The sequence below is a fragment of the Vitis riparia genome, chromosome 14 (assembly GCF_004353265.1).
Source record: "Vitis riparia cultivar Riparia Gloire de Montpellier isolate 1030 chromosome 14, EGFV_Vit.rip_1.0, whole genome shotgun sequence".
NCBI lineage: Eukaryota > Viridiplantae > Streptophyta > Magnoliopsida > Vitales > Vitaceae > Vitis > Vitis riparia.
Window position 1 is genome coordinate 27870147 of NC_048444.1, and position 15695 is coordinate 27885841.

Sequence of the window (15695 nt, forward strand, 5' to 3'; positions counted from 1 at the left end):
TAAAAATCGTAGCACCCCTCTAAGTCCCTAAAAATGGGTCTCTACTAATAAAATGAAGCAATCATGGCAATTGATAAGGAAATCAATGGATACCCAGAACTATCATGCACAATAGGGAGATCAAAATATGCATAAGAATGGCTAGAGTGAAAACAGGTGTGTACCTTGGCAACTAGCTATAATGCGCTATCAAGAAATGGAATTAGTGCATAATAATGAGCATAAAATATAGCACACATGTCACTAAATCGAATATGAAATCACCAATGACATACTTGACACTTCACTCAAGTTCATTTTTATTTTAGATAAAACCTCTTTAATGTCGAGCCCCCACCAAAACCCAATTGATTTCGCATGAATTAATCCCACAAATTCCATTATTTTGGAATTATGAAATTGCATTCATGCTCATGTAAAACCAAGAAAAACAGAAGATTATTTGAGAACCGAAGTTGAATTAAAATTGTTTAAGAGAAAACTGAATTTTTGAAAATTGGAGTCTTAAGAATTAAATTTAAGAATTGGAATTTTGGAAATTAAATTTGAAAGAATTTGGAAAACCCTAAGAATTGGAAATTAAATTTGAAAGAAATTTATTTGAAAATTGGAGTCTTGGGAATTAAATTTAAGAATTGAAATTTTGGAAATTAAATTTGAAAGAAATTGGAAATTTTAAAATTATTTGAGAATTAGAACTATGAAAATTAAATTATAAAAATTGGAATCTGGGAAATTATTTGAAGATGGAGTTTTTTTTTTAATAAATAATAATAATAATAATAATAATAATAATAAATAAATAAATAAATAAATGTAAAAATTGGAATTTCGGGAATTGGAAATTGAATTCGGAAATTGGAAAATCGGAATCTCGAAAATTGGGAATTGAATTTGGAAATAGGAATTTTGAAGAATTATTTAAAGATGGAATATATATATATATATATAATAAAATAAAATAATTTTGAAAATAATTAAAGTTTGGGAAGTCAAAGTTTTGAAAATTAATTTTTTTTAAAAATGGGAGTTTTGAAAAAAATTAAATTAAAATTAGAGCTTTGAAAAATTAAATTAAAACTGAAGTTTTAGAAAATTGTATTAAGATTAAAATTTTGAAAATGAAAATTTTGACATCAATAGTTGAAGAAAACTAAGAAAATAATAAATAAATAGTTAAAAAAAAAAAAAAAGCCTTAGCATCATAAAGTGTACATGCACTAGCACTACAAACCCATTTTATACATTGCCATGATGTCATACTTACACCACAAGTCCATTTTCCAATGCACATCTCTGCCACACCCACACCACAAGTATGAACCCTCACATTAAGATAATCGCCTAGGGCTCATGTAGCCTTTTCAACCTGTTGGGCAAGTACCCTTGCAGCCTTAAAGCACTCAACATCCCTACCAAAGTCAGGATATTTAAACATGGTCTCTAGTTGCCTATTATTGCTCTGATCTCATGCATAAGAACTATGAACTGTTAACCTTCATGCATTTGCACCAGATTCATTCACAAACGATCTCTTATAACTAGTTAAGACCATTTCAAAAGGCATAATATCCCATCTCAAATAGCTTTCACCTCTGTAATGATTGTAAACCCATTGAGCCTACATAACATCATGCATTGTAACCATGATATCTTTCTCTTGCTTAATCAGAAAACCCTCATTTCTAATATCTGGGTATTGGAAATCTGAATCCGACTCATTCTCAAAATGCTTGGTTGGATAAGCGTGGAGGGTGGGGATTGGTGAGGCGTTTGCATGGGTCATCCTTGGTGGGTTGGGTTATTGTAAGGTAGTAAGAGAAATGGTTATAAAGGGACGATTGATGGAATGGGTACTGGAAATGTTATGAAAAGCGGGTTTAGTAGATGTTGAGAGGTGGAAGCATGGGTATGATGGTAGAATAAGCGGCTAACGGTGGGTACGGTGAGCACGAAGGATGGTAAGGTGAGTATGAAGGGTGGATGAATGAAAATGGAATGGAATGGAGGTAGCCATGTTCATGGGAACAAGAACGAGTTTGCATGGATGAGGTGGTGAAACGAACTGCTGCAATGGGTGTGATGGATGAAGGAAATGGGTGTGGATTGGTGGGAAGAGTACTAGCATCTTCAAATGAGAAAAAAAAAAAAAAAAACAACAACAACAACTAATATCTTCAAATAAAGCAAGACGAAACAAAGCTTCACTGAGTTTAAACCATACTAAAAGAACAGTGAATGAAACAATAAAAATGAGCATATGAACGAGCCAAAAATCAACAAAACTCTTGTGTAGCTTCTATTATCCATGACCAAACAAGCAAACGAAACTCCTAACAGAGGAAGATGGGATAACTGTGGTAATGAAGATGAACAAGAAATACACAGATAACTTACCTGAGAGCTTCTCTGAAACAAAGACAGTCTGCCCCTCTCCTGAGCTCACTTCTCTGTTTCCCTTAGAAAATATCTTCCTCTCTCCGTTTTTTTTTTCTGCTCTCAACCCGAACTGTCCAAATTTTTCTCTCAAAAAAAATCTTCCCAGCCCTCTCATATTTTTTTCCTTTCGCTACCCTTTCTTCTCTCTCTCTCTCTCTCTCCCCCTCCCGGTGAGATGGTGGTGTCCTTGGCCATGTGTCCATGCATGCAACTCGCTTGAAGAAGTCGGCCCCCCACTCCTCCCAGATGCTGCCAACTCTCCAAAGTGGTAAAAAAAAAAGTCGTCAAAAATGCCCAAAACCTAGACCAAAAGGAAAGTGCACAGTAATATAATTTTTATTTTTAAAAAATATTGATCAAATACTGAAAAATAATATAAATTTCATTTTATTTATTTTGAATCAATATTTATCTAATTAGTTAGATGTGTCTTCCCTTCACAGACATAGGAAATTCTACACTTGAAATTAATCATGGGAGAATTACCCAAAAGGGCGAGCTGAAAAAAATAATGACTATGAAGGTTCACTCTTTTAGAGGACAATTTTATCCTTGAATATGCTTTCTATATTTTTTTATAAATAAATTGAGATTGTCAATGATGTGGGGCCCATACATGATGATAAGTACATGTTGATAGCCAATCAATGGTACATTTCTCAGCTTGAAAAAATTGTTGTCACTTTTGAACAATCAAATGACTGTTTAAAAATTTGCTAATTTTTTTTTTCAAAAAAATTTAGATTTTTTAAAGAACCTTATAAAAAAAATAATTTTTAATATCTTATAAATAAAAATCATATCCTAAAGTTATTATATCGTTTTATATATAAAACATACAATTAAAAACTTTATTATCATAATATAATGAATAATTATTTTTTACGAGCACTCATCAATTGAATAATATATAAATATTCAATTGACGTTAACACACCTAATAACTCACAATTATTCATTGGGTAATATAGCACGTGAAAAAATTAAATAAAAATAAATTAAATTAAGTTGTAATATATTGTAATGATAGTGTATTTATATTGTAATTATAATGCATTTATGTCATACTTATATTTCATTACAAAAGTAATAATTCTAAAAATGTTTATTCATATCATATTGGTATTAACACATCGTATCAATATATTAACAACATTTATTTAGTGTTTTGAAATTATTTAATAATTTTTGTATATATATATATATATATATATATATACTACGTATATTCAAATTAGTATTTCATTTGGTTTCAAAAATTATTTATGATATAAGTATGTTGTGAAATATGGTATGATCATACAAAATTACAATTTTTATAAAAAAAAATTCATATATTTCTTAATTAGGTTTTATTGTAATGTATTATAATGTAAGTGTATTTATATTATAATTATAACATATTTTTGTTGTGTCTGTATTTTATAATAAAAGTAATAATCTTGAGGATCACCTTTTATACCTTATTAATATTCAACATATCAAATATATTAACATCATTCACTCGATGCATTGAGAAAAAAAATTTATATGAAAATTTAAAAAAAAAAAAAAACACTATGCAAAGGAAAAAAAAATCATATAAATTTTAAAAAAAATTATTACAAAAATAAAAAATGATTAAAACTTTCTCTATCATTTTCTTATTCTTTTTAGAGAATGTGAATGAAAAATTAAACATTTTATCTTCCTTAAATTTAATACAAAAACATAATTTATTAATTTAAAATTAATATATATATATATATATATATATATATATATATAAATCATCATTTTTATTATATAATTATAAAACTTATTTTTTTCTTCATAAAATTAAAGATTAGAATAAAAATAAAAAAAGGTAAAAAAGCAATAAATGATATTTTGAAAATATTTTTTAAAAGTATTTTTGTTTTAAATAGTAAATTTAAATAACAAATTATATATAATTGTAAGGGTTAAATCCAAAATTTTGATTTAAAATTTAAATATCAATAATTACAATAAATGTGGGACCCATGTACCATAAATGTACTAACAAATAAAGTGAAATGCTTTAAATGTTTTGAATTTTAATAGTTTTAGTTAAAGAATAATTTTAGTATATTAAACCTATTAAAGTCCTCTCCAATAATTATTAAAAGATACCACCCCTTTTAGTAATTGTTCTGTTCAGCCCACCCTTTTGGGTAATTCTCTCATTAATCATTGGTTTTTTTTTTTTTTTTGAATAAATAAAAGTCAAAATTTTTAAATCCAATCATCTTGACTTAAAAAAACCAAGCACAAGGAAGCAAGGTTTGATACATTTGAGTTTCTTTCATTCCCACTGCCACGTAAGCGTGAGGGTTACATCAAGTGAGGGAAAATGTAAAGAGAGAGAAAAAAAGAAGAAAAGGAAACTTGAAAAGAAATAAATAATAATAATGTATAAAGATTAATTAATTTAAAAATATGTAAATTTCTAAATAATTTTATTTCTATTGGATTTTCTTTCTTATTTTCCATATTAAAATAAAACATAAAAAAATTATTGATATCATTTTTCTTTTCTTTTAATACTTTCCTAGAATCTAACATAGATAAAATATTTTTTCTATTTAAAGTATTTTTAGTGAAAGTATTTTTTTCTAAAGCTTTTTTTTAAAACAATCAATTATAAAATGTTTTTTTTTCCAAAATATACTACAAATAATATGTCAACATTATAATTGATTTTAAAAGTGTTTGTTAAAATTTGACAAATACCTTTTTTTTCCATTCAAAAAACATTTTTTAAGTTAAAAACAATTTTTTAAAATTATTGCTAAATGGAATCTTAATATCTCATTCATCATTCGCCTCACAACTTTGACAAATAACTAGGGATGCAACTTGGATAGGTTGACTTGAAGAATGTGAATCCAACATAATGTTTAAACAGGTTTGGATAAACATTTTCATTACTTGGATTAAACTTACATTAAATTTTCTCAACCTGAACTCAATTTTGGTTGAGCTCGAGCTAAGGTTCAAACAACTTGAGTCTAATCCGAAATAAATTTAATATTTTTATACTATTTATAACATTTAATATCATATGTGATAGTATTCATCTTCTTTTTAGATTAAAAAAATATCAAATTATAATTATATTATATATTTTTTTATTTTTAAAAAAAAAGATATGGTTTTTTTTTTTACTTTTTTATTGTTATCTTGAAATTTTTTATTATATATTATTTAAATTTTGATATAAATATATATATAAAAAGTTTTTAAAAAACCATTATAAATGAATTTTGAATCTTGAAATCCAATAAACTCAAACAACTTGAGTTTAACTAGACCTATTTGAGTTTCATTCGACTAATCTGAATTCAACCCAAATTTAGAAAAATGATATTGAGTTGGATTTGAGTTAAATACATAGTGATAAAGATCAGATGAGGTTGAACTTAGATTGATTGTTTCTTAATTTAAGTTAAACTTAAATTAACTATCAACCCAACCAAACCATTGTAGCCCAACAAATAATTAAAATTTATCTTTTTCCCTTTTCTTCAATTTATTTATTTTTACATAAGTAACATCTTCACATATCATTTATCTTAATTTTATTTCCCCATTTTTCTACCTTATGGAAGCCTTTTTTTTTTTTCCTTTAAAAGTATAGTATTCTAAATAATTATTTTTTCAAAACACCCATAGCGTTGGGCCGCACTATTGTGAAAGAAAATGATTTTTTACTAAGAAAAAAATATGCAAATTAAATAATTTTATTTTTAGTGTGGATTTGAGTTAGTTAACTTAGATTGATTGGTCCATTTTGCTTTTACTATTATAGGTGGCTGTTTGTAAATTGTAATCTAATGACGTTAGGTTAGGTTTGGACTTAATTCAACTCAAACTTGTTCAAATCATTCAAAAGTCAAATTAAATTTGGATTAACTAAATAATGTTGTATATCACATACATTTAACGTATGTTTCATAATTATTTTTGAAAATAATTTTTTATTTAAAAAAAACATATTTGACAATCAAAAAATCGTTTTTTGATTTTTTATTTTTAAAAATAGAAAATATTTTTTAATTATTTTTACTTATTTTAAAAAAATAATTATATGAACACATAAAATAATTAAAAATAAAATATTAGATATAAAATTATTTTTAAAAATATTTCACATTCTCAAATAAACTTTTATTCTATAAAATGTCAAAAACCAATTTTTAAAAATTTTTAGTACTGTTTTTTGAAACAGTCATCATGTTCTTATATTTCCCTAAAAATTATTTATGAAAATTAAAATGGTTAATTTATTAGTTAAATTGATGTTATTTTAATAGATAAATTTTCAACTTAAAAAATATTTACTCTATGTAAATTGGAGAAAAAAAACACAAAAAAACAAAATGTAGTTGTAAAAACGAAATTAACAGACCATTGACAGCAGAATTTTTTCATTTTTAAATCAGGAAATTAAACTAATTTAGTTGAAATGAGAAGGAAAATTGATTAAAATTAAAAGATTTTCTTAAAATTCCAATTTACACGTGGCAATTGTACAAAGCGAGTACACTCCATATGTCCTCTACTGCCACCTTCCCTAATCAAAATTCCCCAGCTTATCTCTATCACTTCTTCCTAAATCTGCGTTCCGCAGATTGGTAGTTGCAGCAGACCGCCTATAGAATCGGTGCTACCCCGGTTGTCGGATGGCCACGTTGTCGCCTCCTTCTTCGTCGGCATCTTGGCCTCTGCCTCCCTCAGACCCTAACCCCAACCCTAATTTCCTCTCACTGCCCGTGGCACCGAATTCGCCTCCCTCCGCTTCCTCTTCCCAAACCATAGACCTCCCAGAATCTGAATACAACGACGATTCGGTTCCTCCAAGCGCTGACCCAACCCGTTTGCCCGCTCCGACGCTGCTCCACCTCTCCTTTAACCAAGACCATGGCTGCTTCTCCGCCGGCACCGACCACGGATTCCGGATCTACAACTGCGATCCCTTCCGCGAGATCTTCCGCCGCGACTTCTGCGGCGATGACGGCGGCGGCGGAACGGGGATCGGAGTGGTGGAGATGCTGTTCCGGTGCAATATTCTGGCACTTGTCGGGGGCGGTCCCGACCCGCAGTACCCGCCGAACAAGGTTATGATCTGGGACGACCACCAGACGAGGTGCATCGGTGAGCTTTCCTTCCGGTCGGAGGTGAAATCGGTGCGGCTCCGACGGGACCGGATAGTGGCGATTCTGCTGCAGAAGATCTTCGTATACAATTTTGCTGACCTGAAGCTGCTACACCAAATCGAGACGATTGCCAATCCCAAGGGACTGTGTGAAGTTTCGCAGCTATCGGGATCGATGGTTCTAGTGTGTCCGGGGTTGCTTAAGGGGCAAGTTAGGGTTGAGCACTATAATTCGAAGAGGACTAAGTTCATAATGGCGCACGATTCCCGGATTGCGTGTTTTGCCCTCACGCAGGATGGGCGGTTGCTGGCGACATCGAGTAGTAAGGGGACTTTGGTTAGGATTTTCAATACTTTGGATGGTACATTGTTGCAGGAGGTAAATGCAAATTTTTCATCTGTTTGTGTTCGAGTTAATTTGAATTTTCTTGGTGAATTGAGTTTGCTTGATAATGGTATGTTGTGAATTGTGGAGTTGAAGATCTTTGGCTTTGAAAAGGTTTCACTTTATGCATGTGAGAGACGAAGTATGATGGATTTGAAAATTAATTGTGGGAGAAGGAGAGATATCTAATGGGAAAGTTCATGCTTCATTAGGTTTTGAATTTTAGGTCAAGCTCCAAATTTAAAATTTCACCAGATTTCGTATGCCAAAACCATATCCATTGTTTCTCTTTCTGATTTTTACAGTTGCGGTCCTTTCAAACACCCCAAAACTAGCACAAAGAACTTTCTTCTGCTCACCTAGTCTTCCCTTTGATTGCAAAGTCAATGCGAATTAACTGGAGTCCAGCTCCTCTTCATGGGTTGATCTATAGCAAAAATGTTTCCTACATCGCATCCCAATGAAAAATCCATCATGGAAGGTGCTTCAGACACACACACCCCTTAGCTGGAAGTAGACAAACCAGAATGGATGATAGCTGGTACCTGCAAATCACACATTATGGTGTCAGTTATTTTCATACTCTAAATGATAGATGTATCGACCCTGCTGACCGACAATCCTATATGTTTAGAACTGTTTTTAGACCCAAGTTTAACCCTCTCTAAATAGTTTCTGAAATGGAAACTTGAGAATTGTTAGATAGTATAGAAATATTTTTTGATAGGTAAAACGAAATGAGTTAAAAGATTGATTGTGTAGAGATTAATCATTGTATCTAGAACATTTATATGTACATTTTCAGTCAACTGCGTAGGTGATAAATTGCTCCTGATACCTGGTTTTTAGGTGTCTTACCCTGCTTTAACTTTTTGTGATCTTTGATCTGTAAACTGATCACTAAATTTCTTTGGGTACGTATTTCCACAGAAGCCTCTGGTGGAAGTGTGTAACAAGATTTGTTTCTGTTCTCGAAAAAAAAAAAAAGTTTCACAATATATGATTGCACAGAGTAGGAATAAATACTTCTATATTACTTCCCACTTTTTAGGACCAATACTTGTCAACTTTGGACATGTATTTCCAGAGAAGCTTCTGGTAGAAGTGCGTACCAAGATTTGTTTCTGCTCTTGAAACAAAAAGTTTCAAAATATGTGATTGCACAAGTAGGAATAAATACTTCTCACTTCCCATTATTTAGGACCGATACTTGTTGACCTTTGAAATTCTGTGGAGCTGTGGATCTTATTAGGCTCTACTATGCTTGTTTATTGTTTAAATATTATCATGACCAATTTTCATGCCAGCTCTGTTTGTTGCTGCTATAAAAGATTTAAACTTAATTAAATTGTTTGGACATTCAATTTAGGTAAGGAGAGGTGCAGATAGAGCAGAAATTTACAGCGTAGCTTTCTCTTCTAGTGCCCAATGGCTGGCTGTTTCTAGTGACAAGGGAACTGTGCATGTCTTCAGCCTAAAAGTTGAATCAGGATCATTAGGGAGTGACAGATCACGCAGTTCATCTGAACCAAATCTTTCTGTTCCATCAGCTGTTTCATCTCTCTCCTTCATGAAAGGTAGGATTGTCTATTAATTTGTTCTTTATTACGATTTGTTGTAAGATACAATTTGTTATATCTTGGTCCTCGATTTGTAGTTACATAGTTTGGGATCAAGAAGGAAATGAATTGTAGTGGCGAGTAATAATGAGCTGTTTAGAAAAACCATAAATTGCCAGCTGACTGTCACTTTGGCCCAATTTCAACTTTTGCACTTTTGGAAGTTGTTGGTCTGAATCCTTGCTCATTTAATTGCATTAATTTCATGAAATTGATATAAAACTTCTTGGATCCACTATCTTTTCTAGATGAAAAGAGTGCTAATACGTCTTTATCATTTTGAGATTTTTAAACAGGCTACATTAGTGAATATCCTTCCGACTCTAGCTGAAGTGGTAGAGCAGCATGTATTTTCCAAACCAGTCCATTAGGATGAGGCATTAGGAATATTGAATTATGGATATGTCCCAATAATGAATCAAGGATCTGCATTTATCTGTGCAATTGTGGGTTTTCATATTTTGCAGGTGTGCTGCCAAGGTATTTCAGCTCAGAATGGTCTGTTGCTCAGTTCCGATTGCATGAAGGTTCTCAGTACATTGTTGCCTTTGGCCACCAAAAGAACACGGTTGTGATCCTTGGCATGGATGGAAGGTAACTAAATATCATATTAAACTTGTGCAAATTCTTTGATTTGAACTTTCAAGTTGTTATTTATTGGTTGGAGGTAGGTGTGTGTTTGGTTGGTTGGTTGGGGGTGGGTGGGGGTTTTTCTTGGGGGGTGATGTCGGGGTGTGGCTGGAGGAAGTAGAAGATAAGAGCGGAAGGGCGGTTGGTTTGTTGTTCTGTGGGAAGCCTCCCATGATGAACTAAATTGATATACAACATGGATCATAATCTTTCCAACATATCCCTTTGAGGTATCAATTGCCATATTACTCTCCTTGTGTATATAGATAAAACTTTCTCAACAAATATCTTCAACAGAGGTCCCAAATGTTCCATTGAGGAGTAGGCACTCGAATTGAGTCCATGATAACATTGGTGCTTCTTGCATTTTGAATATTCATCACTTCATAGCGGTGCATTCTGCACTGTTTTTTCTGTTCCTTATAATAATAAGTCAGGCATTAGAAACCCCTCACAATTACAATTATAAAATGAGTTCATTAGAGGCCATTTACTGGTGTGGTGTTTAATTCCTTTGTCTCCTCATCCTTCATGGTGGTCTTGCAAACTAGAATTTATTATTATCATTGGTGATGCAATTTGGCATATTACCTATAGATTTTGCTATTTGGTGCTATAAGTATACTCCATGTACTTTGATACGCCTTTTTCAAGCACTTTTAATTTAATTTCCCTTTTCACCTATATTAAAAATAAAAATAAAAATTGCTATTTTGTAGATGGAGATTTTAGGATGGACCTTGAAACACATCTACTTCCTATGCTCTCATATGCTCATTGTCTTCAGTTGTCTGACTCACATGTTTATCCAGTTTTTAATTTCTAATTCCCTTCAGACCATTAATGAAATTAATTAACATGTCTCCTTATTCATTCAACTTGGACATATTTTTATATTGAACCTCTTCAATATCTTCATTGTGGAGATGTTCCTTAGCATTAACCGAGGGATTTGTTTTATGATACACTGTAATTTGCAAATCCCATTTAGAAAATTACCCTTTGGATGATAAGCATTGAAAAACACCTGGCTCAACTAAAAAACCTCATCCTACCAAGTTATGTGGCAGGGTTAATTGGAGACACAGAGATATTTATATGCATTTCAGAATTTTCTTATAAATCCCCATCCAACAAATCCTTGCTTGGAACCAAGTCAAGTTCACAAGAAGTAGGTTTCTATTCAACCATCTAGCTCACATCACTGAAAATTCATCTTTATATGCCTGAATCCGTTAGGGTAAGTCCTGCACTTTCATCTTAGGGATAGGAATAGCTTCTATAATAACTGCTTTCGATGCAACATCATCCAGAGTGTATTATCTTAACTAGTCAAGATCCATTGTTAACTTTCTGAAGCAAAGCTAGTTAATGATTAGATAATGATCAAGCTACTTGGAGTTTATGTACTGCCACCTATTTTTGCCAAATCCTCATTCCCGTGCTTCTTATCAAAGACAAGAAAGTTACTGGAAATGGATTTTATCATGGTTTTAATTCCTTTTCACTAGTAGATCTAGTATCATCTTTACAATGATTCAGCAAGCTTCTGATTTCAATAGAATTGAATCTTCTAGGGATTAAATCCGAGGGTGTCTTGTTCTGATAACTAAATCTCTGATCTGATTATTCACACACCTATCTTGTATGTGGTACATCAGTTTATGCAATTATGTATGCCTTTAGAGAGCTTTGTATTTCATGTGAAAGGCTGACATGCAATGAAATCGATAATTAACAAATAAATTGCAAATGCAGTTTCTACCGATGCCAGTTTGATCCAGTAGCAGGTGGAGAGATGACCCAGCTGGAGTACTACAATTTCCTGAAGCCTGAAGAAACTTTCTAAACTCTCAAGATGGAGGCATGACTCTACTTTGGCATGGTCGTTATCGGGTATTATTTTTCCTAGATTTGTTTAGGGGGTCTTAATAAGTTGTATATATACTAGGAATTGGAAATGAGCTGAAAATGCTGGCAATTCAATATCTGTGTTGTATATGCATGCAAATATCAATATCTGTACATGTATATAACTCAAACCATAACAGTGACTGCTCTTCTTCCTTCTTTTTTTGCTTTTATTTTTCCCTTACCACTTTTGTTTCACCCCACATTACTTGATAAATAAATGAGATTGAAGACAGTTGTTGTATATTAATCTTTGCGTGTCCCAAGTCCATCTATTGATTTTGGTAGGCTGGCCTTTAGATGTGGTTGCTACGGAAAGCTGCAGAGTTGGTTTAGTCACAAGTCACAACTTGGTGTATGAAATAATTAGTTGCACATAAGCAATGTTATTATTATTAATATTATTGCTGTTTGTTATTGCTGCAGCCGCTGTTGCTGTTGCTGCCGCTGATGGTTTTTGTCGGGAATGATGGAAATGACCGTAAAAAGTACTGAAAGCAGAGATGATATGAGCAGTTTGGTCATCCTTTTATGTTTGTTTTTAAATTTTGTTTTTAAGGTAAGAAAGAAAAGTAATTTTATAACAATAAAGATATTTGTAAAGTTTGTTTTTAAAAAATAAAAGTAAAAATAAAATTTTTTTTCTTTTGATTTTATAAATCTATTATAAATTCAATTTATATGGAATTTGGTTTAAGTTTAAAATGAAAATAGTTTTGTAATTATAAATAAATTAAAAAATGATACATTATTAATTATAATAAATATTAATTAAATATTATTTATGATTTTTATTAATACTAGTTAATAAAATAATTAATGTTATTTATGACTTCCATTAATATTCATTAATGAGAATATTAATGAAAACTTATAAAAAAACTCTTCATCCCATATAATATGTATTCTTGGGCAAGAAAGGAATCTATTTATTTCTCTCATTATTTTTGTCTTTCATTCTCTCAACCCTCTTCTTTGATTCCTTATCTCATTATATATAGTGTTAAAGTAATACATAATTTATTTCTACTTTGAGTTGCGTTGCATTTATTCTCGTTTTACAACACGTTATTAGCACGAATTGCTATGAAGGTAACTTTCGTATCTTAAACTTAAAGTTGTTTATATAGAATAAAATTTTGCATATTACTATTGTTAAATTCATTTAATTTATATTATATATTTTTAAAAGCTATAAGCAAATTATTTGATTTTGTTTATAATCAAAAGTTATTTCAATGCTATCAATTTGTTATAACTAATTCTAATAATACTGTTTTGTCATATATATGAAATTATTTGACAATGTCAAATATCACAAAACTCGAATTTGTGGCATTTGACATTTCGGAAAAAAAATTATCTATCTTAGATCTTTGATGTTGAAATACATCTTAATGCAATGAATCTTGGAGTTACGATCAAAGAAGGAAATCAAGCATACATGTAGGATCGTGCAAAAACACTAATTTTCCTTCGTCATCACCTTCATAAAGATTTAAAAAATGAGTATCTTACGATAAATGGTTCTTTTACTCTATAAAGTAATTTGAAGGAAAGAAATGACAACCAGAAAACTATGATTCTCCCAAAATATCAATATGAATGGATACACCAAAGGTTGTAGGATTTTAAAACTATTAATGAATATAACTCTGTACTTTTCAAAATTAGCTCTCAATTAAGTTATGTGGAGAAAAAATTACAGAAAAAGACATATTGAAAAAACTTTTACTACATTTCATGCCTCGCATGTGTTCTTATAGCAAGAATATTAAGAGCGTAGATTTACAAAATACTTTGAATTAATATCATGTCTTCTCGTTGTTGAGCAAAATAATGAGCTTTTAAGTTCTCCAATGGTTGTTCAATCACTTGATGTGAAAAAAATACTCATTTTGTCCTTGTGAAAAAAATGAATAATTACTTGGTCGAAATGTCATATCTTAGTGCTATTGGTGCACTAATGTATCTTGCCAATTGTACACGTCTAGACATTACTTTTCTTTTAATTTATTCGTAAGATACCGTTTCACTCTAACTCGAAGACATTGGAATGATATCAAACATATATTGCGTTATTTCTACAGAATTATTGATATGGGTTTATTTTACTCAAGAGAATCAAAGCAACAATTGTTTGGATATGTAGATGCAGGATACATTTTAGATTCAGGATACTTTCAAATCTACATAAAGATAGGTCTCAAACAGGATATGTGTTTAATTGTAATGGTACTGCTATTTCATGAAGATCTGTTAAACAAACAATGGTGGCAACATCATCAAATCATTTAGAAATACTTGCAATTCATGAAGCAAGTCGTAAATGTATATGGCTAAGATCTATAATCCAACATATTCAGGAATTATGTGGACTCCCTTTTATCAAAGATGGCCTCACAATATTATTTGTAGATAATGTTGCATGCATTGCACATATAACAAGGGGTTATATTAAAGAAGATAAAACTAAACATATTTCACTCAAATTCTTTTATACACATGAACTCCAAAAGAGTGGTGAAATTGATGTTCAACAAATATGCTTATGTGATAATCTAGTAGATTTAGTCATAAAGTTATTGTCAACCTCAACATTCAAAACGTTATTATACAATATTAGAATGTGTCAACTCAAGGATATTAACATAAGGGGGAGTATGCTTGTAAAATGATGTTAGTGTATTGTACTCTTTTTTCCATTATCTAAGTTTTATCCTACTGGGTTTTACTGGCAAGGTTTTTAATGAGGCAGTCCTAACATACCAAAAACAACTTAAAGAATATTGTATTCCTTTACTAGGCTTTTCTCATAGGGTTTTTTACTAACAAAGTTTTAATGAGGCATATTCATCTAATGTGACGGACGTATAAGGGGGTGTATTATAACTGAAGTAATGAATGCCACCACTTAATTATAATAAATATTAATTAAATATTATTTATAACTTCCATTAATATTCAATAATGTGAATATTAATGGGAGTAATTAGGAAAGCGTATAAAAAGGTTTCTCATCCCTTGTAATTTATATTCTTGATTAAGAAAGAAATTTCCCTCTTTTTCTCACTCTTTCTGTCTTTCATTCTCTCAACTCTCTTATTTGATTCCTTCCCCCATTATATATATTGTTCAAAAATTATCTTTACTTTGAGATGTGTTGCATTTATCCACGTTTTATAACAATAATAAAATTATAAATTACATCAATTTTTTATTTTTTTCAAAATGAACCGTAATTTAAAAATAATAATTGTTAATAATATTTTATTTAATATGAATTTAAATACAAATCAATAAAAGGTGTAGTATGATTTTATATATATATATATATTGTCTATAAAAAATTATTCTTTAAATTTCAAGTTTTTTTTTAAATTTATTAAATTCATTAATGAATCTAATACATTAAATCTTGTTTGATTTAAAATTTATTTATGACTTTTAAATAAATTTTATTTCATGACTTTTCAATATTATTTTCATGACTTTCTATTATTAATTAAATTGATTTTTGAGTTTAAAATTATTTTTAAAAATGAATAATTTT

General features: G+C 30.4%; 1 protein-coding gene across 2 annotated transcripts; it reads left to right on the forward strand.

Annotated features, from left to right (window-relative positions):
• Positions 1–7049: 7049 nt before the first annotated feature.
• On the forward strand, positions 7050–12705 carry LOC117930882 (autophagy-related protein 18a-like). Of its 2 annotated transcripts, XM_034851651.1 has the most exons (5): positions 7050–7976; positions 9352–9559; positions 10069–10195; positions 11990–12127; positions 12569–12705. In XM_034851651.1, the coding sequence occupies exons 1-4, from the start codon at positions 7125–7127 to the stop codon at positions 12078–12080; spliced, it is 1278 nt and encodes a 425-aa protein (XP_034707542.1). In that variant the 5' UTR covers positions 7050–7124; the 3' UTR covers positions 12081–12127; positions 12569–12705. The 2 variants fall into 2 exon arrangements, with proteins under 2 accessions (XP_034707542.1, XP_034707541.1); XM_034851650.1 differs by lacking the exon at positions 12569–12705 and having other exon boundaries at positions 7051–7976; positions 11990–12392.
• The last annotated feature ends 2990 nt before the right edge of the window (positions 12706–15695 follow it).